Source organism: Drosophila mauritiana, chromosome 3L (genome assembly GCF_004382145.1).
Source record: "Drosophila mauritiana strain mau12 chromosome 3L, ASM438214v1, whole genome shotgun sequence".
In the NCBI taxonomy this organism is placed as follows: domain Eukaryota; kingdom Metazoa; phylum Arthropoda; class Insecta; order Diptera; family Drosophilidae; genus Drosophila; species Drosophila mauritiana.
The window spans coordinates 1,215,761-1,243,003 of NC_046669.1; the positions used below are offsets into that span (position 1 = coordinate 1,215,761).

At 47.2% G+C, this 27,243-nt stretch overlaps 4 protein-coding genes across 5 annotated transcripts; 3 read left to right on the forward strand and 1 right to left on the reverse strand.

The window, feature by feature from the left end:
• The first annotated feature begins 742 nt into the window (after positions 1 to 742).
• On the forward strand, positions 743 to 19,354 carry LOC117140922 (protein FAM135A). 2 transcript variants are annotated; one of them, XM_033304114.1, is made up of 10 exons: positions 743 to 969; positions 8,436 to 8,598; positions 9,536 to 9,852; positions 12,566 to 12,872; positions 14,436 to 14,465; positions 14,715 to 14,902; positions 14,959 to 17,887; positions 17,954 to 18,165; positions 18,233 to 18,473; positions 18,528 to 19,354. In XM_033304114.1, exons 2-10 carry the CDS (start codon positions 8,522 to 8,524, stop codon positions 18,718 to 18,720), a joined length of 4,494 nt encoding a protein of 1,497 aa, XP_033160005.1. In that variant the 5' UTR covers positions 743 to 969; positions 8,436 to 8,521; the 3' UTR covers positions 18,721 to 19,354. The 2 variants fall into 2 exon arrangements, with proteins under 2 accessions (XP_033160005.1, XP_033160006.1); XM_033304115.1 differs by lacking the exon at positions 14,436 to 14,465.
• Positions 19,355 to 20,348: 994 nt separating this feature from the next.
• On the forward strand, positions 20,349 to 22,935 carry LOC117140998 (rab5 GDP/GTP exchange factor). Its single transcript, XM_033304249.1, has 4 exons — positions 20,349 to 20,635; positions 20,712 to 20,909; positions 20,964 to 21,276; positions 21,344 to 22,935. The coding sequence occupies exons 1-4, from the start codon at positions 20,482 to 20,484 to the stop codon at positions 22,761 to 22,763; spliced, it is 2,085 nt and encodes a 694-aa protein (XP_033160140.1). The 5' UTR covers positions 20,349 to 20,481; the 3' UTR covers positions 22,764 to 22,935.
• A 138-nt stretch (positions 22,936 to 23,073) lies between these two features.
• LOC117139982 (calumenin-B) lies at positions 23,074 to 24,465 on the forward strand. Its single transcript, XM_033302686.1, has 2 exons — positions 23,074 to 23,641; positions 23,782 to 24,465. The coding sequence occupies exons 1-2, from the start codon at positions 23,167 to 23,169 to the stop codon at positions 24,294 to 24,296; spliced, it is 990 nt and encodes a 329-aa protein (XP_033158577.1). The 5' UTR covers positions 23,074 to 23,166; the 3' UTR covers positions 24,297 to 24,465.
• An 832-nt stretch (positions 24,466 to 25,297) lies between these two features.
• Positions 25,298 to 27,116, reverse strand: LOC117139983 (ras-related protein Rac1). Its single transcript, XM_033302687.1, has one exon. The coding sequence runs from the start codon at positions 26,766 to 26,768 to the stop codon at positions 26,190 to 26,192; it is 579 nt and encodes a 192-aa protein (XP_033158578.1). The 5' UTR covers positions 26,769 to 27,116; the 3' UTR covers positions 25,298 to 26,189.
• Positions 27,117 to 27,243: the final 127 nt, after the last annotated feature.

Consider the following 27,243-nt stretch of genomic DNA (forward strand, 5'->3'; position numbering starts at 1 on the left):
CCGCCGGCAAGGGCTAGTCGCACAAAACAGGACCCAGGGGAACTCACAGGATGCTTTCGTTTCGCCAAGGGAGAGGATAAGAGAGGACATGCGCAGTATGTCCTCAGAAAGAGAGGATACGAAAGGAGAAATCAGCTGGTGCTGCCAGGACTTTTAAATTTCAATCAAAATGCACAAATAGGGTATTTCATAGCAATGCCCCCATTTAGGAAGAAATGGAAAGGAATGTGATCTGAAAGGATATATTTTAGGATACTCTTGTTTCTTCTTTCCTATTAATTTAAATATTAATAAAAGAGTTATGTTCATATGGCAATTTTGATTAAGGTAGCAAGGTTTCCTATTTAATGTCCTCCAATCTTTTTGGACAAGTACAAATTAGACATCCCTAACAAAATTAGATTTTAAGAACTACCCTTTCGCGGTATTAGCACTTTCAATTTCCCGCGAAAACTTGATGCCACATCATTATGGCCAATTAATCAATCACTTATCACCCGTCATAGCCAGAACATTTAAAATGCCATCAATCGTCGTGCGATTTCTCCAAGAGAAGATGTGCCATGTGCTCTTCACCTTTTCTCTTGCGGATGAATGAAGAATGTTCGAATTCATGCTGAAAACTCGGCCAAGAGCACGAGGAACAGTTCATCCGACGACGCATTCCGTGTGCGTTCTCGGCAGTCGCCTCTGGGTTCTCGATTCCCAGTTCTCGGGCTCTCATTTTCCGGCGCAGTGGCTCCGCTTCAGTTCGCTGTAGACATTTTCCCGGTGCGGACGTGCGTTTGGCGGTGGAAATTGTCGAGCACGCCGAAAAAGAAAATACCACAATAGTGGCGCTCGTTGTAACGTTCGGTTTCTGCGGTTTTTCGGTTTATTTTTCGGCTTCTTCTGCACTCTAATTTCATTAGCCGGAAAAAGGAAAGCGGGGAAATGGCTGTGTGCAAGTAATCCGGATCCGCTGAAGAAGTGCGTAAATTATGACATCGGGATGGCTCGAAGATAAGAGAGAGAGCGATTGTCTCTTCGGCTGGCTTCCTGGCTCCCTGGCTCCCTGTAACCCAGAAGCCCAAGTGTGTGTCCTGATGGCAGAAAGTAAAATTAGGGCAAAATGCCAGGCTTAAGGGGGTGCGGTGGGGTGGCTGCCACTCCCACCACTTGACCGCCCCCGCTTAAAGTGCTCCTCGTTGTCGCAGCCTAATTAATTCAATGGGCCCACTCTGCTGCACCTAAATTTTTGGGGCTATCGAAAGGGACGCCACTTTTGGAGTTCCCATCCCGCTTGGGGGATATTTTTACTCCGGGCGAAAGCTGAAACGAGAGCCCCAAAAAGGACTTTGGAGCCCAGCAAAGTTTCTATCGAAACCCGAATAAGTTTAGTTCTCGAACTGCTAATTGCCCAAAAATTACTTGATATTTTTATCCCGGCCCACAACACATTATACGAGTATTCCTGCTTCTGCGGGCAAACAACTTTTCGCTGGGTTAATTATTTTTAAATTGCAAAAACATTTCATACGCAAAGCGCCGCAGAGCAAACGCAAAAATATATAAATAAATTTCCGCTTTTCATGGCCACACAAAAATGAGCGACAAAAAATCGGCAACGCCGATTGCAGGGCAAAACCCCCGCCAACAAATCATAAAAAAAGAAAGCCGACGAGCCCAGAGAGAAAAGTGAATTCGGAATGGAATGGAAAAGTGTTCAAAACTGAGTGACAAGTGCGATTCGAGGGAATCTTTTTTCAGTGACAGCCTGAAATGTGCGAGAATTTATGATGCATTTAATTAAAACGAATTCGGATGGTTCGAAACAGGACATTTGCACCCAAATTTGATGGTCATCAAAGAGGACGAAATAGGGTCCCTCAGTGCGGGCGACACTGTGCTACAAGGTTTAGGTTATTGCCACGATTTGATGGTTAATATGGATATGATATGATACCTAACCAGATGCTACAAAGTATTATGATTCCACTAAAAGTATTCTATACTATTTCCTCTACAGCTTTACACTTTAGGTATCCTTTCAAATGGATAGAACTTTCTAAAGCGAAGTCCAAGTTGTATCCCATAACTTCTATATACCAAGCTTCTTCCAATCGTTCTATATAACCATTCTGAACCGAATAAAATCGATTTATTATAACCCCCGCCGCCTCCTTCGCATGACTAACTCAACTCGTCTCGCGTTGTGACTTTATTAAAAACTCCTTACCGCCGACGATGGTTTCCGTGGCTCTCCGGTTTCCTTGCCCCGTACCCAGTGTAATTTGGCCATGTGTTGACACGACCACCTAGTTGAGCAGCACCAGCTCCCCACCCAGTAGAAGGAGCTGCGGCCTAATGCGTGAGTCACATGTCAGCGTAGTGCCAGTGCTTTCCAGTATTCCGCTCCATCTCGACCACTTCACGTCATGTTTTGGCCGCCAACAAACATGACATTTTACGGTTCTTTTATGCTTGCCACATGTCACGACACAGTTAACTGCCGCATAACGCAAAAACACCCCGCACAACATAACGCAACTCAACCCAACTGAACTGAACTTAACTGAGCTGAACCGAGAACCCAAACCGCAGTAGACAGATGAGGCTGTGGGAGACACAGGGGTTAAGGCCCTGCTCCTGGACAGATCTATGACATGGAACACATACATATATATATATGAGCCACATATATTTATGTGCACACTGGAATACTCCGATATTGCCCGGCCGACTATGCAATTATGCAAAAAGGGGGCGGACTTCGGGCTGTCAATCATGGGGAAATTGAAATTGCTGTCGACAATCGTGAGCTTTTGGAGTTAAAGTTGGGAAAACACTAAAGGGACATCAATTGATGAAATGCCAGGTGATGTGAGGGGCGATGGCTTGGAAATTGAACCAATCTATAGATAAGACTAGGTAACACCGCTTGCTTTAACATAACTTTTGTACAATTTCTATATGCATTATGTTTAATCATTCCAATATGCCCAATGTCCTGCGAGTACCAGGTATCTATAAAAAGGATAACCCTCAGGTGCTCGAGGGCTGTTGGAAAGGACAAGCGACTTGCCGGGGTTGACTCTTTTATTGCCGTCACTTGAGCCAATATTTGCACATTTCAACAATGTTGCCATTTTTCCACGTGGGCGTTACCCTTTCCGAGTACCCTTGCCACCCCCGAAAACCCGTTCCGAGTCCTCCTATTCAGCCATGCATGCTTAAATGTAATGAAATATCCTGTTCCGTCTCCAGGATACCCATCCATCGCCAGCTGGGTCGCATAAAAAGGCTCAATTCAATTTTTCCACGCCCCAACCCGTGGAGGATCCGCATCCGGATCCCCCTGCTCCTGCTCCTGCTCCGATTCGGTCTGCTGCCAATTCAAGTTTCCATTTTCATTAGGGAGTCCAGACCCCGCAGGTCCTTTAGCTGCTCTGCTCGCTCTACACAATGCTCAACTCGTTGAGCTTTGTTGGAGCTAACCAAGTGGGAAGGGTCCTTCATAAAGGGGAGCCAGCGGATGTGGACGTGGATGTGGCTGCTCGGTGCATATAATTAAGTCGTCCGGTGGGCGGGGCTGACGCCATGCATCATGTATGCTCGGAAATGCTGCAGAAAGTTGAGCAAATTATGTTGTAGCCCGCCGGTTGCAGAGGTGCCTTCGTGGCCTGATAAATAAATTATTTCACTTAATTATTCCAGGCTAGAGAAATTCTATGCTATTGCTTATAATTATTATGCGCTAGTTTGGGAATTTCTATCTTCCTATCCTTATTTCCTTATTATATAATGACGATAGGTATTAAATTCAATATTGTACTCATACTTAGGCTTATGATATCATATATGACTGACCTCTTGAGAACTCGACTAATTCAAGTGCATCGAACTTACCTTTCGGTAGTAGCCATCTTTAAGTTAGACATCTTTCTTGGATCCTCTGCATTTTCTGGATCTTTTCATTTGCTTTTCCATTTTCCACTTCCATTTCATTTCGCAAAGCTCTTCTGAGCCTCAGTGCAATCTTTCATTGGTTCGTGCTTCTTTCACTTCAATTCCATTTGATGGGCCACAAGATTTTCCCCGCCAGACGTTTCAATCGCTTTCCACCCATTTTCCGCTGCAACGTGGCCACGTGTAATGTGAGCCTGTGAGACTGGGCGATGTGGGAGGGCCGTATAGATGTTGACCACTCCTTGCCACCATCACTTGCTTCTCACTCGCCCCAGGCAATGTTTCCCAGGCTTTTCCTAACTTTCATCGGCTTGAGGTCTTGTTCCTTTGTTATTGTTGGCTGCGCACTTGAGTTGTTCGGCTCGCCCTTTATTGTGCCCCGCCAACTTGGCCCAAACCCATTTGGGCCTCGACACGTGAACGTGTGCAAGTGGCCCGCCCGATCGCCCCTGGCTTTTTCCCCGGCACGCGATGCACTTGGCCAAGATACCCCGCCAGCCCTCGGTCCCCTTGGCCCCTGCCCTTTTGTTGCCGCCGTCAGCTGCAACTGTTGGCAATTTCTTATGCCTTCCCTGTGCAAACAGAGGTATACCGGTTCTAATCTTTTAAGTAAACGCGAATTCTTCAGCAGTTGAATACGATTATCAGCAGGGGTTCAGTATGTTTACATAATTCTACATGTATACATCATTCCATGATAGATGCGAAAAACCATACAGATTGTTAGTTATACGGGGTAACTACTAGTCTGTACTGCATTTACCCTGCCTTATTGTGCACAATAGACGGGAAAAGAGTTTGGAGGCCAGGGTAAATAATTTTCATGCTCATGGACGGCGACGAAGTCGGCACTCGAGGGCATTTTTTACGAGATTCCTGGGCAGATGGGGCTGGGCTAGGGCTGGCGACCAGGCTGCTTAACTTTCCGAGTTGATGAATAATTTAATGGAAAAACACATGCTTTGGGGATGTGGAGGCACCACCACCGAGGCAAACGAATCGGTCGTCGAAAATGTCTGATATGGAATTGCCTATTTCCGGCTCAGTCTGGCGGCAAAAGAAGTTGTCATGGGATCGGGATGGAGGTAGCCAAAAGTTGCCGGACAACCAAATTTAGGAGCTGCTGTGTTTCGTGGCAACCAGGATAACAATCACAAAAAATGTTCGCTTCGGAGTTTCAAATTACATGCGATAAACATGGTGCTGCGGCCCACAAGTTAAATAAACACAATTTGCTTTTGGTATCGAAGTTTTGAAGGTTGGCGCTGGCAAGTAGGCAACATAAATCGTAAATGAACGAAACTGAGCCGCTGGAAAGAAGCCATTAATTTTTCAAGGACCTCTGGTCGCGCTGGGCAACCCAATCGTTTTGATCCGAGCAGCTTAAAGCTGCACAAAATATTTTAATTAATTTTTCACAATCACAATGTCAGGCTTGAAGAGCAAATTAATTGAATTTACGGCCTTGAAAGCTGCCGAAAATAAAAGGAAAGGAACGAAACGAAACGAAACGGAAAAGGAAATGTTACCATCCTGTGGCATTAAATTGAAATATGAACATGAAAGCTTCTGTTTTCCATTCATCAACAGGCCACGACGACCTTAGACATTAACACATTCACACGCCATGTTTTATGTGTGTGCGTTGCCTATATGTATACACTTTGCCACAGTATTTATCAAAACAAGTGGTGGATCGAAGCGGGGGAGGGGGAAGGACCTAAAAAAGCAGGACGTGTCGGGGTCACCAACTTATCTTCATCTGGGAGGGAAGGAAGGCGACCAACCCTCGTTTGTCTGCCATTGACGGCCCTTAGTCCTCGGTTCTCCCTACTTTTCCTGCCATTTGGACTCTGGCCAGACGAAGATGATTCAGGACAGGACGCACGTAACGCCAGCCGAAGTTGGCCCAAAGTGGGCTTGCTCTGGGAGATGCGGCCAGCGGCCATCGGCCGTCTCCTTTCTCATTTCCTTCGCGCGGAAGTCCTTTCTTCGTCTTGCCCGGGACATTAGGGATAATCATTACGATGATAAGCACGAACGATTTGATTTCTCCCGTTTATGTGGCCGTTGTCATCGACGGCTTCGCCTCGTCTGCACTGACAAAAATCAGGAAGTGATAATAAAGCGTTGTGTTGCAATTCCTACCTTCAGCAGGCATAATTTACTATCATTACCCTTAATCACTACCCATTTTTTTTATCAGTGTGCGACTGTTGGACTATCGGAAATGCTGCGCTTATGTTGGGGTATTTGAGCCTTTGTTTGGTTGCCCGCCTTTTGTTTCGATAAGTGACTCAAGTGGCTTTTGTAGCTTTATTTTTATGGCGTACTCTTGGAGGTTTTTATACCGAAATTAAATAGTTCACAGCTCATTTTGTTTATTTCTATAGTTGTGCAAATTTGCGCACCGTCTCTGATTCGGAAAGTTTTCCATTCGGTTCTTAATGCAGTTCCATGACAGTTTCCAGTTTTCAATTATAAACTTGATAAATGCATTTCGTCCTTGTGGTCTCCTAAGTTGGCCAAAAAATCCTCATTATGTTCGGCTTTGCCATTGTTAATCCACTGAAATCCCACTTTCCGTTCGCCTCTCCTTCCACTGCGCAAATGTGTTTTCGTTGAGCTTTTAAAAGTTTCCGCTTCGCGTTTTGTACCAAACCAAAAATTTCGCAGTCTTTGTGGACGCATTGTGGCACTTTATTCACAATTCGTTTTTTGCGTGAACTTTAGCGCTGACCCAGTTTCCTTTTGCATTTTTTGTTGAACTCGCTCAGACAGCGCGGCGTATACGTAATGTTCGAAACGCTTGCATGTTTGCGTGGGCAAAAAACTAGCGAACAAATTTGCTTTTAATTTCCAAGAGCCGAAGCCTCGTAGAGCATTTCAAATTCATGAACACAAATATTTGTCAAGCGAGAAAAGGGAATTGGGCGGGGCGCTCACTTAATGACAAAGTAAGTCAAAATGTAGCGACAACATTTGCCCATTCATCACGGGATAAGACGGGGATGATGACTGGGCCCCAAGGATTCCAGCGACGGAGTTTTAAGGACTTTGCCAACAAATGGCATCATCACTTTCACTCGCCGAGCTGCAGCCGCCGAACAGTGCGGTCGGAAACTATAAGGCTGCCTCCTATCTGATATCTGTTATCAACTTGGTTAAGCCTTAAGCTCGGGAAACTGAAAGATGACTTTGAAGGAGAATAATTACAAGTATTGCCACCTAAAAAAGAATATATATATAAAACTGACTAGCTACGGCATTCTTTTTTTCCAATTTATACCTTTAAGATGAAAGATGAAATACTTCCCAATGGATATGTAAATAACTACCAATTTATCAAGATGGCAAGACTTTCCAAAATGCCGCGTGTCGTAGTGTTATTCGCCACCCACACCACCCACCTCTTGGCTCACTTAGGTTAACCCACATTGACAATGAGGCGAACAACAGACAGCCGGCGCAGGGAGATGATTCCATGGGTGGAGGGGAGCAGACATGTTCTCCTTACCAGGCCATCCTTAAAAGTCCACACGGAGCACAGAACTCTTTCATCAGCAAAAGCAGAGCAAAAGCAAAAGCAGAAGCAGAAGCAGCTCCTCTTGCTGTGCTTCCATTGTGTCAACAAGCGAGGTCACCCGAAAGTGGGCGGAAAAGCGGCGGGGTGGCATTAACTGCAGCACGTTAATGTTATTGTAGGCGCGGTTGTCGCAGGCGACTGACTGACTGACTTTCCCACTTTTCCCCACTTTCCCTCTCGTTTCCCGCCGCGAGGGAGAGGAAAGAAAGGAGCTTTTGTTGTTTGGCCGATTAAAAGTTGTCGTCGTTGTTGCTGTCTTCCTTTCGCTTTTGGCCCCATTCGACTGACATCGTGGCGGGGCTTCCCCCTTCCCTTGTTGTTGTGGCTGACCCGCTAACCTCAGAGCACACAAACACACGTCGGCACACACACAACTACACAAAGGGAAAAACCATAAGAATGGCTGTCCTCCCACTTTCACCTTTTGGCTAACAAAACGCCTTTGTACCATCGAACCAATGCCGTTTAATACTCCAGACGACTTTAAATTGAAAGTTAATACAAATGAAAAGCACAATTTCAACAAGCTTTTATGAAAAATATCCTGAAAGTCTTTCATCTGGCTGAATATATAATTAACTTTAAAGAATGCCATGTAAAATGGATAGATACAAGCCCATTTCTAAAGGAATACCATCCTATTTTTGTTCTGTGTACCCACACCCGCGCTAGAAAGCAATAAAGCGCTGGGCAGGGGTCGCCCACTTGACACAGTTTCCGCGCACAATTACGGGGCAATCAATTGGCCAGGCTGTCAATAGTTGCCAATAAATGTATCGAGAGCACGGCAATCGAACTTGGCAACTCGGTTGCATTTTCCGCTTTTCCGCGGGCGCTGCAGTTGGAGCCAAAAATCACATACCATAAATAAAAGCAAAAACTTATCTCTCTTTCCTTCCAGCGGCGAGGAGCCAATGAACTTGCTGACAACTTGAGACGACCACGAGGAGGGGAATCCCCTTTGGGCGGTCAAGGAATCGGGGCACCATGGGCGACCTACAGGCCACCATTGAATTCGTCGTGGAGCTGCACAAGTTCTTCAATGTGGATTTGTTTCAGCGCGGGTGAGTCTGTCCTGAGTTTCAGTTTAAAAGCACTCAAACTCGGTGATGTATTAATCCGAGGGGCCCCAAGTAATAAAGTAAATGCCAAGAAAGTTTCCAAAGAACGCCGTGAAAATTGATGGATTGGCTGGAAAACGCGTTAGTCAAACTTAGAGCTTTGAAGCTCCTACTTTTCCATTTAAAGTTTCGCCCAATCTACATTTGTCACCGTCGAATAAAAGTTACATTTGCCATAAGATCATTAAACCCTTCCAAATTGGCTTCCTGCAATTAGTGATTTGCAACGATGATTTGCACTTCGTGATTACTTGTTCGCAAACAGTTAAGAAATCCGGGCCAATAGCGGCATTTCACACACACGCTACCCACTGTTGGCACAAAATATTTCAAATAAAATTGTTAATTTTTCCCCAATTTGCCGAGCACGTAACACGGACCTTTGAAGTGTCGGGCAAACAAAATGAAATGCAGTGCAATAAGCAAACAAAGCGTGGCCAACCAATCAAGAGCCAGTAAAAAAAGGGGCAAAGTGGGCTGGGCAGACATGTGTACATACACATAGTGACCGTAGCACTCACTAATTGTCAGCCAAGAGTTTATGGGATTTCAATTTGTTGCTGCTGCTCTTGAAGAAAACGAACGAATGCACAAAAAGTACAAAACACGAACTGAAAAGAAAAACAGAGCATTTGTTTGGGCTTTCCTCGGATTTCCCTTCGTTCGCTTGTCACTGCAAATGAAGCTGCTGACGACCAGAGTGTCAGTGGCCCGCAAATCTGCTGGGAATCGAGGACTCCTGATCTTGAAATGTTTCGACAGCAAGTGGATTAAGGGAGAAATTCGATATCATTGTGGGGAATATACCTTCAAACAACTGTTCCCTATTAACAAAGCGATTTAATTAATCCGCCCACCTCACCCCTTCCTTCGTCCACAGACTCTACCAGGTGCGCTGTGGCCTGCGTGTTTCGCCCCGCCTACCTGTGCAGGTGGAGACGAGCATTCCGGAAGCCAGTGGACCCGGAAAACAGAACGGACACGCCAACGGGGCCACCGACCACGGCAGCAGCGATAGCGAGAGGGGGGAGCTGTCGCCGGGGGAAGTGTCACGCCTCCACGAGTCGCCGCCGGGGGGCAGCTGCTCATCCGCCTCCGTTATCAACGGCAGCGGCGCCTCGCGCATCTTCCAGATACTCTACCGCAACGAGGAGGTGCCACTGCGCGACATCATCCACTTCAGGAGCCACCTGCTAGGTGAGTGCACTCGGGAAAACCATGTGTAAATCAATGTTTTGTCAAAAGGTTTTTAACCCCTGCAGGCAAATAAACAGTGTTTTTTAAGAGTGTGGCCATTGGCCAAGTAGGCTGCCGCATCTTGCCAAGAATGCGAAAAGGCATCGCCTTCTTCCGCATCGTTGGCATTGCTAAGTTTGTTTAAAGGGTGACTAATTCTGCTCTATTAATTATATGCTCTCAAAAAAGATAATAGAATTTATTGAATTGCTTTAAAGATCCTAAAATAAATTAAGTTAGTGTCACGAGGCCAAGCGAGCTGGGCTAGAAATGTGCACTTTGGCGAGTGGCAAGAATGCCGGGAATTCCCCGTTGCCGCATTGGTGGCCTTTTGATGGGAATCCGGGGAAAAACCCCAGCGCGGGTAACCAGACACCAAATCACTCGACCAGCCAGCGGACAGCGAAACTTTCGGAGTCGAAATGAGTTTATTGTTCGATTGGAAATATAAATCAAATTGTCAGAGAGCGGACCAAAGTTCCGAAAGTTTGGAGCCCTGGGGATCTGGAATGGAGCCGCTGACCACACGGGACAGATGCCAAAGACGTATGGCAGGACACGGGAAAACTTCGGTTCGGAAACTTCCTTTCCACCTAATTGCATTTATTGCTGACTGCAGCTAAAAGGATTTTTGCTGCCCTGGCTGCAATGCAATTACGGCAAGTTGGGAACTCCTTTTGGAAAATTCTCGGCCAGCAAACGAAAAACTTGGCCCCCAAAGACAGACGGCCAAGTTTGAGAAATCTAAAGTAAACAATTTAGTTATGCATTACAAGAAGTGGATGATGGACTAGAGAGTGACCTATACAACGAAATAACACTATAATCATATATATACTATAAACATTATGTTCACATTGTGTGTGCATAAGTGCGCGTTTATAAAATAATCCAATTTTAAATATATTTTGTGTACATGGTAACCGCAACATAAAACCCCATAAAAGCCGCATAAAAACTTAACGGCGCAAAAACATAAGAGGAAAATGGGCAAATTGAAAGTAAATTTCCACATGATGCGGAAAACGCGCTGCTGGGAAGGCGGGAAATGCGGAAAAGCCCACGGAAATATGTACACACGCGTCGGCAGCAAATGGAAATGTTGGATAAAAATATAAAGAGATATTTTTATTCGCATATTTATGGGTATTGTGTGAGGAAATAAAAGAGCGCCGGAGATTTCAAGGTGTTGAAGTGCCAGAATGGCGATGAGCACTTGACGGACGCCTAAGCCCAGGCACCTTATCCGCATCCTTGTAGCTGTTGCCTTTATTTTGCTCGCCATCGCATCCTTCGACAACAATAGAAACATCATCCACTTGGCTGCCGAGCAAAGTGATTAATTCATTTGGACAAGTTTCAAGAGCAAAGTGCGGGGAATCTAGAAAGAGCCACAAACAAAAGTAACTTTTCAGTTGACAGCTCGCAGTCTGTTGTGGATGCCTCCTCGCATGTGTGTGATTGTTGGGCTTTCCCCCTTCCGGTTTCCGCTTTCCCGCTTTTCCGTTCTTCCGCTCTTCCTAACTGTGCAATTTATCTTTCGTATAGTTCGTACAGTGGGTTACTGCACCGCAGACAATAAAATAAACTGTGTCGAGCGGCGGAGAGGAGACCCTTGTGAAGCCCTCAGCATTTAAATTATTCCAGCCAAAAGCAATTGTCACCACGGACCACATGGCGGATGAGTGATGCGCCGGAGGAGCCAGCAAAAATCTCACCAGACCAAAGAGATCTGGCTGCTCTCCGCTCTTTTTATTGCCTTTCGCCAAAAGTAAATCCTTATTTTATGAAAACAAATGAATTTTATGGCCGCACGGAGGAGCAGGCTGCTGGCATCCTAAGTGGGAGCCCCATAAACCACCATCGACATGTGGAGCAAATTGAATTTGATTAACATTTTCTGCTCGGAAACGACGTGGGTGGGGCTTACGGAGCTAAAGGTAGCCATGGGTTAGATAACCCTGCAAAGGGAGGAGCGGAAGACCATTGGCAAGCTCTGATGGTTATTATTATGGAGTGTCAGGTGGAATAATAGCTGGTACTGATGAATATACAAAAAAGGTAGAAGTCTGCGATTCGACTCACTTGTTGAACATCCAAAAAGGGAAACCCCATTCAGAAGATGACCTAATGGGTCTAGAATTTAAAATGCAGACCTCAAGTTAAGTTCCCCCAACTTTCCCATATTCAAACATTTAAATCCATCCAAATTTAACACTGGAACAGCTGCTTGAATCGACAATGGAACCTAATTGATTGAGTTCCCAAACACAACTAGGACAACATATTCCTGAGTCATCGATTCACTCGGTTTCCGGCCAACGATTTGCGGTCTTCGCAGAATTTTGATTTGTCTTTGTCGCAGCACAACTACATGGACATTAACCTATTTGGTCGGGGGGTGTTGGGTGGCAGACCGACCTATCCCGAACCACCACCCAGTTGCCACCCACTTGCCACTATTTCGAACTAAACGAAAATCAATAGAAAAACAAATAAGCCAAGACGGAATTGAAATGGAAGGGATTTGGGAGGGACATGGGGCATGGGGCATGCAGGATGTTTGCATGCTGGATTTTCTGCCGCATTTATCCCGGGGATTTGCAGTTCAATCAACCTCAAGACGGATACTCACTTTTTTCCCGCTCTTCTCATTCCTCTCCATTTTTTGCAGTTGACAGTCGTCACTTAAAGGAGTCCATTGAACGGGCCGAGTTTTCGCTGCAGTTGGAGCTCTGGTTCGGGGAGCAGAACGGGTCGAGCAGCCTGAACGGCAATGGAGGCGGCAGTGGGATGGGCAGCTTCTCCGGACCCTCCAGCTCCGCCCTGACACTGGCCTCCACCAGGAACCTGCAGCTGAACTTTCATCCGGGACGCGGCCTTCACTACCATCTGCCGGTGCTGTTCGACTACTTCCATCTGGCGGCCATCAGTGTGGGCATCCACGCCAGCCTCGTGGCCCTTCATCAGCCGTACATCAAGTGAGTAGTGGTGTGCTCATGGTACACAGAAAAAAAGATATCCACTTAAAACAGGGAGATTCCTCGTGGAACTACTAGTAGTAATATTAATAATGAGTGGATTTGCAGAGTTTTCTTTAAACAGTTCTAAATCACTTTCGGTTACTCACAAATGCACATACTTAAGTTAAATCTTCACAGGATTGAAAGACAACATTTTTCAGCAGTGTAGTCATGGGTTCAAGTGTCATCCGTTGCAGGAGATGCAAAGTGAAGATGACAACATGATCTCTAATGTCACCGTTGATACAGTCATATTTTTCACAGTAAATTGAACCCGCTGCGTGGGCTGCACAGGTCAGTGGGCGTGGCAGTCCCCTTTTTTATCGTGTCCTGTTGCGTGGGGACTGCAGCATCAGCAGACGGACAGAGGGACAAAGGGGCGTGGGAGCTTCGTAGGCAACTGGCGGCCAGTTACCCGCACAAATCATTTCCAACTCATTAAAATTGCACACAGACTCCGCAGGACGCAGTGCCTCATTTTCCGCCCACTGTTCACACAAAAGGGAGAGGATACAAAAAATGTCGAGGCATAAATTTTAATGACTCTCGCAATGCAATTGTCCTTTGGCTCCTGTCCCACTCCGGGAAAAGTTGCTGGGGAAAAGTATACAACACGAAGCTTGCGCGGCTAACAAGATGCGGAGGCGTGGCACAATCCGAGAGGCGTGGCCGCATCCCTGGCGGAGTGCAACTGCCGAGTCAATTTTTACGCCGTTTGATTCGGCAAAAGTTGTATCCGTGCGCCATGTGCCATCCGCCAGTATTTCCCTCTTATTATCCTTGACAAAGTTTGCCATCTTTTCAGTGAGTAATTCCTTAATCTGTTTTATATTGCTAAAAGTTGTCGGCAATTTTCGAGTGCAAATCCTCTGCTACTTTCCCAACCAGGAGCAGCATTTGAGGTCCTCGCTCGAAACGAATCCTTTGGCAAACACAATATGAAACGGAATTTGAAATTTGCTCAGGCCGTATGAATAAAATATCACCTCATTCGACTCTGGAATTCCTTGTTGACCTTGGCCTTTGCCCCGATGCGGCATACTCATCCTGATTACCAGCAATCCCCGCCGTCCCCCAGCCTTCGTCCTCGTGAGCAGCGCCGTAAATTGCCTGATTATCTCGGCAAGCTGAGGTCCAATCATGCCCAGAACTTAGATATATGTTTATTATTATTCCATAATTTGATTTCAACAACTAGCTGTATGCCCACTTTTTGCACTCTATAGGTAGAATATATTAACTTTTATGAATTGTATAGATCTACTGTTTCGTTACTATATTTGTATATACAAACTATCAAAATATCAACGCAGGTTGTGTGGCAAACATCCTTGTTTTCCTGACAATAAGTTGCAGTTGTAATTGAACCGTTTATCATTTTCTATAACCTGCGATCCATTTATCTCATTTCTGTGCATCAACGATATCGAAATAAACCCAAAAACATAATCCATACCAATATCTCTCAAAAAACGGATCAAACCCGACCAATACGACACTGAAAACTGGTTGCGGTTGCAGGAAAAGCGTGTTCTCGTACATGAAATTCTGGTAAGAGCCCATCATAACTCCATCACAACTAGATCTCCGTAATTTCCGTACTTCAATCCGCTCGGATCACGTAGTTGGTGTAGTTTCTGTGGCCAGGAGAGCCTGCTTTATGTATCCGTATCCGTCCGTCCGTCCCTGTCCACGTCTCTTCTTTTATGTGTACTTTTATATGGTAGATATGAAGTGGAAGTTGCAAAGGAAGTGAAGGATTTAACCGAGCTCTTTTATGGCCTTTTCATTATTTTTTAGTGCCCCTCGCAGTTCGAAGCCGTGGAGTGCGGGCAAGCTGAGCTGCAGGGGAAACACTTCGCCAGGACCCCTGGAGGCGGTGTTCTTCGGACCCCAGATCGGCGGGACGACCAAGTGCAGCGGAGGTCCTGCGGGAAGGCTGCTCCAGTCCAGAGCCATTCATCGCGAGATCTGCAGCTTGCTGCTAGGTATGGATTCTACTTAAGTCCTCAAATCAAGTCAAGTCACATCTCCCTGATTCCAGGTGCCATTGAGCAACTGAAGGCCACTCTTAACGAGTTCAGCACTGTGCTACCTCCGAGCATAAACTCCCAGATTGGTTCACCGCCTCTGAGGGAGAATGACACGGGAGAACGACTGCAACTGCTGCTGGATCAGGCCAAGCAGCTCGAGGCGGAGGAGGACTTCGCCATTCGGGCCAACTCCGACATAGCCCAACTGTGCGCGGAGAGCATTTTCTGGTGGAGAAGGGTCCTCCTGGCCTCCAGATCCTCGACGGCAGTGCACACCCTACTGGCCAGGAAGCACCACATACTCCGGGTGCGAAGGTTCGCCGAAGGCTTCTTTGTGCTGGAGCAACCGCGGCATGCGGCAGCAGCTGGTTGTCCGGACCAATCCAATGGGTCACCCTCACCCGGCCATTGCCAGGGATACGTGGCCATAGCTGAGCTGGCCAGGAGGAGTCGCTATCTGCAATCCCTGCCGCCGCTTCCCGTTCATTGCACCCCCATCGACGGTGACGCCTCGTCCCTGCCGCTGATCTTCGAGGATCGCTACGTGACCACAAGCAGCACCTATGCCAGGAGGAGATCCGGCAGTGATCCCCAGCTGGAAGACGCAGTCTCGGTGGTTGGCGTTCAGAAGAAAAAGGTGGACAAAACCCACTCAAGCAGCAGCTTAAATGGCATCAAAGACTGTCTGGCCTGCCACTTCGACTACGATTACCCGCAGACCAATGGCTCGGGCCCAGCTCATCCGCACGCCAAGTGTGTGATCACTCCGAGATTCGCTTTGGGCGGAGAAGTGCTCCAGGCGAGTCTCACCATTGCTCCCAGCAAGGAAGCAGCTCCGGAAGCCGTCGCTCCTCCCACACTGCGTCACAATCTGTCCAGACACTCGGTGACCGGCTTGCTGGAGGATCTCGATCTGGATTCCAGTGTGCCTGCGCGTCACAGCAAATCCCTGGACCAACTCGATGGCTGCGAGGGACTAATCACAAATCCAGTGAGCACGACCAACAACCACACTCTACCCCGACTCCAGGCGGACGATCTGATGAGGAACATATGTGAGTTTCGGCAGCGATATGGAAAGTTCGACTACCTTCATGAGATCAAGCTGCTGAATCCTCCCAAGCAACAGCAGCAGGCGGTGTCTCAGCAGCAGCAACAGTGCAACAATGGTTACAACTCCCTGCCCAAGTCAATGGTTCCGCCGAGGAACTCCTATCCACCACCTCCTCCTAGTCAGCATACCACCATGCCGAGGAGCAGCTCCTCGCAGATACCTCGAGCCGTGGAGATTGCCCGGGTGCGGGTTTCCGACATTAAGGAGATGTTGAGGCAGGGTCAGCTGCGGAAGGAGTCCAGCAGCTCAGAGAGCGACATGATGCAGAAGCTCCAGATGCTGAGCTCGAACAGTGTTCCCTTCCGCTTGGAGGGAACCAGCAACAACAACACCACCAGCAGTGATCCCAACACCAGTGGTTTCAGTGAATCCTTGCCGAACTTGGCTCCGCCACCGGAATTCGATTCCGATTCGCAGTTGAGGCGGCAGAGGAGCAACTCCACTTCGTCGCTGAGCGAGGAGAGTGGCTGGGTAAGCAGCCGGAGGAGTTCCCTTGCGATTTCCAGTCCGGATACCATCACCAGTACGGGCATGACCAATCGGCAGAGACACACCCAGCTCAACTTGGGGATGGGCATGGCCATGGAGACCCGCCTTAATGGCGAGCAGCTGAGGTTACGCCTACAAAAGGTCCTGGAACAGCAGCAGCTTCAGCAGCAGCACCCCCACAAGACCCGGAAAAGGCAGGCAGGGACCTCCAGTCAGAGCAGGACTCCTGCCCGACAGCAGACTGAGGTACACAAGAAGATCTCCTCGGTGACGGTGACTATCAAGCGGGAGCGTTCCCGTTACCAGCTGGATAGACTACGACACCTGCCCAATGGGGAGTCAACGGAGGTGGAGGAAATGGAGCCACCTCCGAGGAGGAATCGCCACAAGACTGCCTGCGAGAAGTCCAAGTCGGATTTCGATATAACAAGTCTGAAGGACATGCAACCGTTGGATGCAGTATGCTTGCCACCTCCTCAGCAGTTCCAGGATCAAGAGCAGGAGTTGGCGCTAGTCCTGGCACCGCCGCCTCCCGATGAGTTCCGCGATCCGCCACCGGAGCCAGCTCCAGCAGCACCCATAGCCCCAGTTCCTCCTCCTGCTGCTGCACTGCCCCCAACGGGAAAGACCAAAATTGTCGCTTGCCATCTGCCACCACCCCTAAAGGAACGCCAGCCCATTGGAGCCATTGATAACCCAGTGTACCACATCTACGAGTCACTGCGTCCCATCTCCACGCCGGCCATTTTCAGCAACAAACCTGTTCTCAAATCCCACAGCTTGGCGGAGTTGAAGAGGCCCCAAAACCTCCCCAATCATTCGATCAATCACCATTGCAAGACCCACGCCATAAATGGTAATGGTAATGGGCTGGAGAATGGTCTGGATCACGAACAGGACGAGAATAAGGAGAACTCCAATGGCCAAGTGAGGACGAACAAGCAGGGACACGTTTCCAATACCAACTCCAAGCACAAGCGCAAGGGCCAAGTGGCCTCCGCCGCGCAGGAGGCTCCTCCCAGCATCTCCCTGCTGGAGTTCGAGAAGTACCGCGAGGAGTTCCGCAAGCAGATCAAGTACCAGGGCAGCATATACTCCGACTACGTGCAGCTGGCCTCCGAACTGCCGTACTTCTACATCAGCGACGAGTACCGCGCATTCTCGCCCAATGGGATGCACCTGATCATCTGCGTCCACGGGCTGGATGGCAACTCGGCGGACCTGCGACTGGTGCGCACCTATCTGGAGCTGGGGTTGCCCGGTGTCAATCTGGAATTCCTTATGTCGGAGAGGAACCAGGGAGACACCTTCTCGGACTTTGACACCATGACTGATCGGTAAGCAAAATGCACTTCTAAGTCAATATAAATATGATGTCACTTTAAAAATCTGGGATCACTCAGGCTGGTTACCGAGATACTCTACCATATCGATAGCTGCGCCCTGAATCCCGCTCGCATTTCATTCGTCGCCCATTCGCTGGGAACGATAATTGTGCGGAGTGCTCTGGCCAGGCCCCAAATGAGGCCGTTGCTCCCGCGACTGCACACCTTCCTCTCGCTCTCCGGACCCCACCTGGGAACACTCTACAACACGAGTGGGCTGGTGAACATGGGTGAGTCTATACACTCGTTAACCATTTAAGAGTGGTGATTAACCCAAGGTGGGGACACTTTTCGCAGGAATGTGGTTCATGCAGAAGTGGAAGAAGTCCGGATCCCTGCTGCAGCTCTGCATGCGAGATACCACCGATATGCGGAACAGTTTCCTTTACCGGCTGAGCCAAAGGAGCACCCTGCACCATTTCAAGAACATCCTGCTCTGTGGTTCTAGCCAGGATCGGTATGTCCCGGCGCACTCGGCTCGCTTGGAGCTTTGCAAGGCAGCCATGAGGGATAGCTCCTCGTTGGGTACCATTTACAGGTTCGATTGGAATGGCTCCTTGATAAACTCGTGACTATAGAGATTCCTTTGCAGGGAAATGGTGCACAACATAATAGCTCCGATTTTGGCCAGGCCCGAACTGACTTTGGCCCGTTTCGATGTCCACCACGCTCTGCCCCACACGGCCAACACTTTGATCGGTCGAGCGGCGCACATTGCTGTCCTGGACTCGGAGTTGTTTATTGAGAAGTTTATGCTGATCGCAGGGCTGAAGTACTTCAGTTAACCAGGTCACTGAAGAGTCCTGAAAAGTCTTTAGAAGAGTCCTGGCGAATAAATCAAGTGCTAAACACAGTCGGAAGATTCAACTACCAATTAATTTTATAAATTAAAAACAAGAAATTATTTTCTTATAAGTATGTTATTTAGCATGTTTGTATAGTTTAAAAGGCTTATGTTTCATTTTGTTTCTTCGTTTTGTCAAGAGTTTTGTTTAGTTGTAATCAATGATGTAATTCTTTTGTTTCCCTCAATTGTATATAATGAATGTTAAGACGTATTCTCTGCGAAACTTACAATTTCTAACTTCTGTTTTGAACGCCGAACTTTTGAATACACAGGGTACTCATACATAATTCGAAGACAAAATACGAACCATAGTCATCAGATCAGCCAAATAATTCCAATTGATCAGCGATTGGAACAAGGAATTTATTGAAGCAAATCGTTAGACTTGAATTTTTTACAAATGCAACTCTTTTGTAGCGAATTGAATACACTCAGATACGAACAAATCAAAAACCAAAGAACGTTTAATCAAAAACCTATAACCAAAACCAAAGTCAGCATAATGTTGAAACACACGCGTTAAAGATAATTACATTGTTAGCTGTAAGAGTTGAACGCATACAAAGCAAAAACAAAAGCCAAAGACATCATAAGTAGTGTTAAATTCCAGTTCAAAACTATACACGAGACTTTTTCGAAACGGTTGAATTGCAAATGGGAAGTGAACGAAAACAAGAACGATCATGTTAAGTATACGTAAACTATCGATAGTAGTTGAGCACGGCAAGGCAAGGTTGCATTTTGATGACAGTAGCGAAATAGTATTAGTAATTTTTAAGACTAATCAAAACACAAACAGAGACAAAATGGTTTTTTCCAAATCTTTTTACTGCTAGACGAGAGAACAAATTTAGAAGAACTAGAGATAAAGTAGAGGTAGTGTTGAACTAGTCGAGTTGTTAGTAGTTGAGTGCATTATTGGATCGTCAATTAGGTGGAGAGCTGGACGATGTAGAGGTTTGTTTGCAGATTTAAACTTTTCATGGGGAACAAGATCGGTAACGTAGCGTAGAGCAGTTAGGACAAAGAACTTTGCAAATTTATAGTCTACTCTAAGCCATAACTCTGTGTTTTCTGAGCTTTTTCCAATTGCTGTTGTGAACTACTACCATTAGCGACCCTTCCAGAAATGCATTCTTTTTACGTGTATAACCGTCCTAAATGTTACTACTTTATCAACTTGCTATGACGATATACGAAATGTGTAACTGGTTTTAAAAATGTTTGTGTGCATCTAAGAATTGAATGTGTGTTGAAATGTTCCCTAGGGCACCACGATTTTACTACATGTATTCGATCTAATTGTGCAAATTTCCCTAAGTTGCAGTTTAAATCTTTTCTTTACGAATAAAATATGCTAAAATTCAATTTTAGTGGAACATATCTGAACAGTGTTTTAATTGTATGTGGGTTTACAAGTAACATGCGACCTAGGTTCTTTTTTTATCAAAATTATATTCAAAAGAGGGAAATCCCCTTTGTACGATGCGAACTAGTTCCATTCGATGAGCGGCTACTCAAAGCCGGCGAACCAGCTCATCTCTAACATTCTGAACGATTTGCCACCACTAAATGAACGACCGTCTGGCAACGCCGGCAGCTGTGGAATTATTTATCTCCCGATTCAGTCACGAAAACAATAAACAACAAAGGGACTCCCACAGATAAGGAGTTGTATTTTCAGAGCCACACCTCCGAGATGTCAACGGCGTCGCGACCTCCGTCTTTGCGGCTGGGCCAGCAGGACCTTAAGTGCCGTTCAGGATGCGGGTTTTACGGAACCCCCCAAAACGAAGGGTTGTGCTCGATGTGCTTCCGAGAAAAGTTTAATGATAAGCAGCGGAAATTGAAGCGTAAGTCCCCAGACAATGCTTGCACATAACTCCCAAGCCGATGCTGAGCGTTCAGTCATGAAGTGGTTCCTTACAGAGAAGGCTGGCGAGACGGGTCCTGGATCCTCTTCCTCGATCGCCACCTTGGATCGCCGATCGCCACAGCATGCGCACCTCCAGGGAAAAGTGGAGCAGCAGGTCAGGAAGCCGTCGGAGCAGGACCACTTGGGAACCCTGCAAAAGAAAAAGTTTACCGCGGTGCTGCAAAAAACTCTGCAGGCGGGAGCCCAAAAAAGTAATATTACATAGCCACACTGCCTTTAAATGCTTATACTTGGATATTCCTTAGTTACCCAACAGCGTGGTCATGTGCCCGATCCCACGGAGGGCCAGTTCCTACTGCAATTGCGGCAACTTCGCATTCCCGACGATGGCAAGCGGAAACTCAAGCTTGAAATCCAGCGTTTGGACAGCGACATCCGCAAGTACATGAACGGAAATGGCGGCAAAAACATCAATGAACTATCAGATTTGGTTCAAAACGCCTACACCAAAGTCTCAGACATTGTGCACAACGATCCCAGCTTCGAGATAGCCACCAACGAGGATCGCGATAGTGCCATTGACTTCTTTGAGAAGGTGGTGATGACGCAGAACCACAAGTGAGTCATGGAACGTAGATATCCGAGGAGTACATACTCTTATCTGGGGAACTCTTCTTGTTTGCAGATTTCTCTTCAGTCCCTATTTCACTACCGATGAGGACAGTGACGTGAAGGTGCAGAAGCGCATACGCCAGCTGAGCTGGATTACGGCCAAGCATCTGGACTGCAGCATCGACGAGGTCAACTCGGAGGCCAGGGATCTGGTATACAATGCTATATCCGAGCTGGTGGGCATAGATTCGTACTATTCGCCGCAGGAGAAACTGCAGTGCACTTGGCGCTGCTGCAGGCACATCTTTGAGCTCCTGAAGCGGGCAACTGGGGGACCCGCCAGTGCGGATGACTTCCTACCCGCCCTGATATTCGTCGTGCTCAAGGCCAATCCAGTGCGACTGCACAGCAACATCAACTTCGTTACGCGCTTCACAAACGCTTCGCGGGTGATGAGCGGCGAGAGTGGCTACTACTTTACCAATCTGTGCTCCGCCATTGCCTTCATAGAGAATCTGAATGGCGAGAGTCTGGGCGTCAGCAGCGAAGAGTTCGAGGCTCTGATGTCTGGACAGCAGCCCTACAGCACGCCCTGGGAAAGTGCCCTGTTGGCCTGCGAGAGCCTTCACCTGATATCCGAGAACATGAAGCGAATGGAGATGCTGCAGAAAAGGAACGCGCTGATTAGCTCTGGAATTACTTCATTTGAAAAAGAGCTTATCGACTTCCAAAGGGAGGTGACGGAACGAGTGGACACCGTGATTGCCAAGGCCCCACTCAACCTGCTTCCCATCAAAACACCCGCTTTTCTGATTGGTCAAGCCAGGGCTCACCTCCTCAACGAAAGCGAGGCTGGTCATTATCAAGCGAATATGCTGCACGGCGGCTCATTGACCTCCCAGTCGCTGACTGCAGCTGGTGGCTTGGCAAAGCCCGCAGCGGCGTCTGAAGAATCGGGATTGTCCCTTAAGGACACCAGCATAAGTTCGATGGGCCGTCTGTCGCCACTTCAGCAGAACGTTCAGCCAGCCGACCACCTCTTCGCCTCTCCAATCTTTAACTACACCGCGTTTGATGCCGTCTCGCTCTTGGAGGAGCCCGTGCCCGTGGCAAACACAGACTCGCTCATGCTGGGCTCCGAGTTTCAAGGAGGCCTGACCAATATCAACTACGACTTCGACTTGTCGGATCAGAGTGGCGAGAACAGCACAGCGGACGAGTCAAAGCTAAATCTCGACGAATTCGACCCCTTGGCGCAGAAGGGCCCAGTTGCCCAGCCACCGCCGCCTCTGCCGGAGACCAGTCTGCTGGATAGCACCACGGATAGCCTTATAGATAGCGAAGTGCCCGGCACAGCTGTCCTGCTTCCTTCCCCTCTGAAGCCCGAGGTGTCAAACTACCGGGGCTTCTCGAACTTCGATATTCCCAGCATCTCGTGCAACACGGGGGACTTTAGTTCTCTGGGACAGGACGGCGCGGATGCTCCCAAGTAATCGCTTGTGTACTGGGTCGCTGAATCCTGCAGCTGCGCGAATGTAAAAAGATTTAAGTGAAATATTGTAGTTAGCCCAACGCTTCAATTTAAATTTCTGCACATATTTATTTGTACCATATTTAACTAGCTTTAAAAAAAGGACGTTTAATAAATGCAATCTAACACATACAGTTACACAAGTTTTATTATTTTTTAACATAAACGGTTAACTAAGCTTCATTTGTTTCCCAGGGGTAATTGTATGGTTTTCAAAAATGCCGCCAACTGGGCATCACTTATTTAATAATCTGGCAGCACTAGAAAAATAACCACAGAGATTGTTGTTTTCCGAATATCTCAATCCCACACGATTTATTCTCAGTTTGCCTGCCGAACCGAACGGACGCAAGCGCCCACGAGAAATGGCTAGAACCCGAATTCAGATGGTGCTACTTGTTGTTGCGCTGACGGCGGCGATAAGTGGAGCAAGTGCCTCCAGCATTCCGGAAGACCTGCCCCACAATCCGCTGGAGCACGACCCTCTGCACCCCAAGCACTTCGACGGAGGCGAGCACAATGCCCAGTTTGACCACGAAGCCTTTTTGGGCCCGGACGAGTCCAAGAAGTTCGACAGCCTGACGCCCGAGGAGAGCAGGCGGAGATTGGGCGTCATTGTGGACCGAATCGACGAGAACAAGGACGGGTCCATCACATTGGCGGAGCTAAAGAACTGGATCGCCTACACCCAGAGGCGCTACATCGAAGAGGACGTGGGTCGCGTGTGGAAGCAGCAAAATCCGGACAACAATGATACCATCAGCTGGGATTCCTACATGCAGGCCGTCTACGGCTTCATGGATGATCTGAGCCCCGACGAGAAGGAACAGGAGGAAAATGGTATGTATGCAGCTAATATCCTCCACGAGGATTACATTCCTTGTAAGCAGAGGCATCATTTTGATAGGGAAATCACAGCATTGATGGGCGGGAACAGTCTATTTATTAATCTAATCAAATTTTGCTTGGTTTCCGAACAGGAGTCAGCTACAAGAGCCTGCTGAAACGCGATCGGTACCGCTGGTCGGTGGCCGACCAGGACTTGGATGACAATCTTAACAAGGATGAGTTCACCGCTTTCCTGCACCCCGAGGACCATCCCAGCATGAAGGGCGTGGTGCTGCGCGAGACCATTACCGATCTGGACAAGGACCACGATGGCAAGATCTCGGTGGACGAGTACATTGGCGACATGTACCGATCGACGGGCGCGGAAGACGAGGAGCCCGAGTGGGTGGCCAACGAAAGGGAGGCGTTCTCCATGCATCGCGACCTGGACAAAGATGGCTATTTGAACGAGGAGGAAGTGAAGCAATGGATTGCGCCCCACGACTTCGATCATTCGGAGGCGGAGGCCAAGCACCTGTTGTTCGAGGCCGATGCGGACCACGATGATAAGTTGACAAAGGAGGAAATACTAGACAAGTACGACGTTTTCGTCGGCTCCCAGGCCACCGATTTCGGCGAGGCCTTGGCCCGCCACGATGAGTTCTAGAGGGTGTAGATACCCAGCATCCCTGAGATTAAGATTGATCCTATGAATCTCCCACTTCGCATGCCAAATAACTTGTAAACATGTCTAGCCCTTAAGACCTTAAGAAAGTGCATTATAAACCGACTCGAATGAAGTGCTCCCATTTGTATGTGGAACCACGACCAATTGATTTGAGGTGATTTGTTTAATTGAAAGGCGTCCACGTCAGCTCTTGGAGCATCAACGGCCACGTCACCGGAACGAAACCCCATCCGCACACACATGCGGTCACTTGACCCCTCCCCTTGCCCAGAGTCACAGATACGCCGCCTTTGCCTGTGTAACATATGTATAAACATAAATGATTTTCGCTGTAGCCCGATTTATTTCCAGCTGCGAGAACATTCCAAAGAGAGTGTGAGTGCACCGGAAAAAACAATAGGAATCTTGAATGCCTACGATTCCCACATATTTGGACTTGATACTACATTTTACATTTAACTATCATTAACAAAATCATTCTATAGTTTAGTTGCAATATGTTCAGTAAAATGCTTTTATTCTATTTAATTCTGTATATTTTATTTTTTCGTGCTAGCCTTAGATACTTCTCGGTTTAGAACCAGAAGTGAGGAGCTCCGGGAATCGGTTATTCAGTTTCAAGCTGATTTAGATTATTTTCGGTTCTCGACTTTCGCCGAGATAAGCAAATAATTCGTTCTTCGGCGTTGATAAGTCTGTCTCCGTTGTGGGTACAGTGAGCACTCGAGCGAGAATGATGTCAGCCATTGACAAATGGAGTTTGATAAACAATCAAGAATATTTGAATGCGTGAGCTATGTAAGTATATGTGCTGGTGCTGCGAAGATCTTGGAGAAGAAAAGAGAACTCAGATATCTTTTCCATGAGTGATTCGACTTAGCTAAAACTAGTTTTACGCTCTTTTCCACTCATGGTTCCCTAATATGCGCAGATTCTTTTCTAGTAGTCATTACTTATGATATAATAATAAATAAACCAAACTCCTTTTATTATGCTTTATTGATTTCCATTGAAATAGACACATTTATATAATTATCTTGGCTTCGTTCATGTTTTTGTTTTTCTTGTGTTTCTTGAATATCTGTCGTTTAAAATACAAAGTATTCAAAGTTGCTCAGTTTGATGCCTTTAATTCAGTACATAGTATACGAAGGACTTTTCATCTTATACATACATGTATATATATTGATAGTTCCTGGATCTAGCAAAAGTTTAAAAAGTTGTTACTCGCCCGCGCCGTCGCTTCGATATCCAACAACATCTAAATACAAGTATGTAATAATGTAAGTGTAATTGCAATGGAACGTTTACTTTACTGACTCAATATCCTGATCCCTTCCGCAGGACCTTCGATCAACATCTATGCGACATCTATGCTTTATGCTCATTATGCGGCTATCTCGTACTTGTCTCACATTTTTTTAGGTTTTTCGTTTGTTTTTTTTTTTGTTTTCGTTTTTGGTTTTACCTCAGTTTTACAACATTAATTTTAATTACAAAAGTTATTAAATAATACAAAATACAGTTAGAGTTTACAGTTCTCCATTTCGTCTAGAAACATCTCGCTTTTAACTTTTAGTTGAAATTAATGCACGGGTAAACAGAATAATTGGATTATGAATTACAGAACACTCGAACTCGAAACGAACTCAGAACTCGGAAACGAAACAAAAGCAAGAGTTGGATTGGGTTGGATTGGGTTGGGGGAATCCCCCTTAGCAGCGGAAATTAGTGGCAAAATTGTAACAAAGAATCTACGGATGAGCCATTTAGCCTGGCCACGCTTAGGTTACATAATGGTTTTATAGTTAATAATATTACGTTTAAGCAGAGTCCGCCGGTGGAACTCCACCGACCAACTGTCTAACTCTTTTAGAGCAGGGCGCACTTGCGCTTGGACTTGGGCTGCAGCACGGGGCACAAAACCGACCGGATGGCCTCGTCGAAGACGGTTTTCAGACCCTTCTGCGTCAGGGCCGAGCACTCCAGATACTTGACCGCTCCGATCTCCTTGGCCATGGCCAGACCCTGCGGATAGGTGATGGGCGCCAGCTTCTTGTCCCTCAGCTTTTCAATTGTGTTCTTGTCGTCGCGCAAATCCAGCTTGGTGCCCACCAGGATGATGGGCGTGCTGGGGCAGTGGTGGCGCACCTCCGGATACCACTTGGCCCGCACGTTCTCGAACGAGGCCGGATTCACCAGCGAGAAGCAGATGAGGAAGACATCGGTCTGGGGGTAGGACAGTGGCCTCAGTCGGTCGTAGTCCTCCTGCCCGGCCGTATCCCACAGGCCCAGGTTGATGGGCTTGGCGTCCACCATCACGTTGGCCGAGTAGTTGTCGAACACGGTGGGTATGTACTCGCCGGGAAAGGCATTGGTCGTGTAGCTGATCAGCAGGCAGGTCTTTCCCACGGCTCCGTCGCCCACGACGACGCACTTGATCGCCTGCATGGTTCGGTTTCCTCGACTGTCTGGACTGGAGTACTTAGTGCCTAGAGATTGGAGATTGAAGATTGCAGATTTCTGATTGCGGGGGTGCTTCTTCTTCAGGCGTTTTTGGTTCTTTTTGGGGCGGCGGCGGAGGACTGTTGCTTGCGTGGGTCCTTTTGCGGGGTTATCTCTGCAAGCGCGACTCCTTTTCCAGTGCCTTGTGGTCCTCGGGGCGACTGATGATCGCGCCTTACGTTCTGGGCCTCTTTAACTCGCGTTTTGTGCGTTAATTTCCCTAATTTTCTCAACAAAAAAAGTAAATTTTCTGTGTACTGCAGTGTGACCGCGGCTGGACTGTTCAAATTTACCATCGGATGAGCTGTAAAATACTAAAACGAATTAAAACTGTAGTGAAATGGTCACCCTAGGATTTTTAAACTATTTCAAGGCTTCGTCCTTAAAACATACATAAAGCTGTTATATTTGGCATTTACTT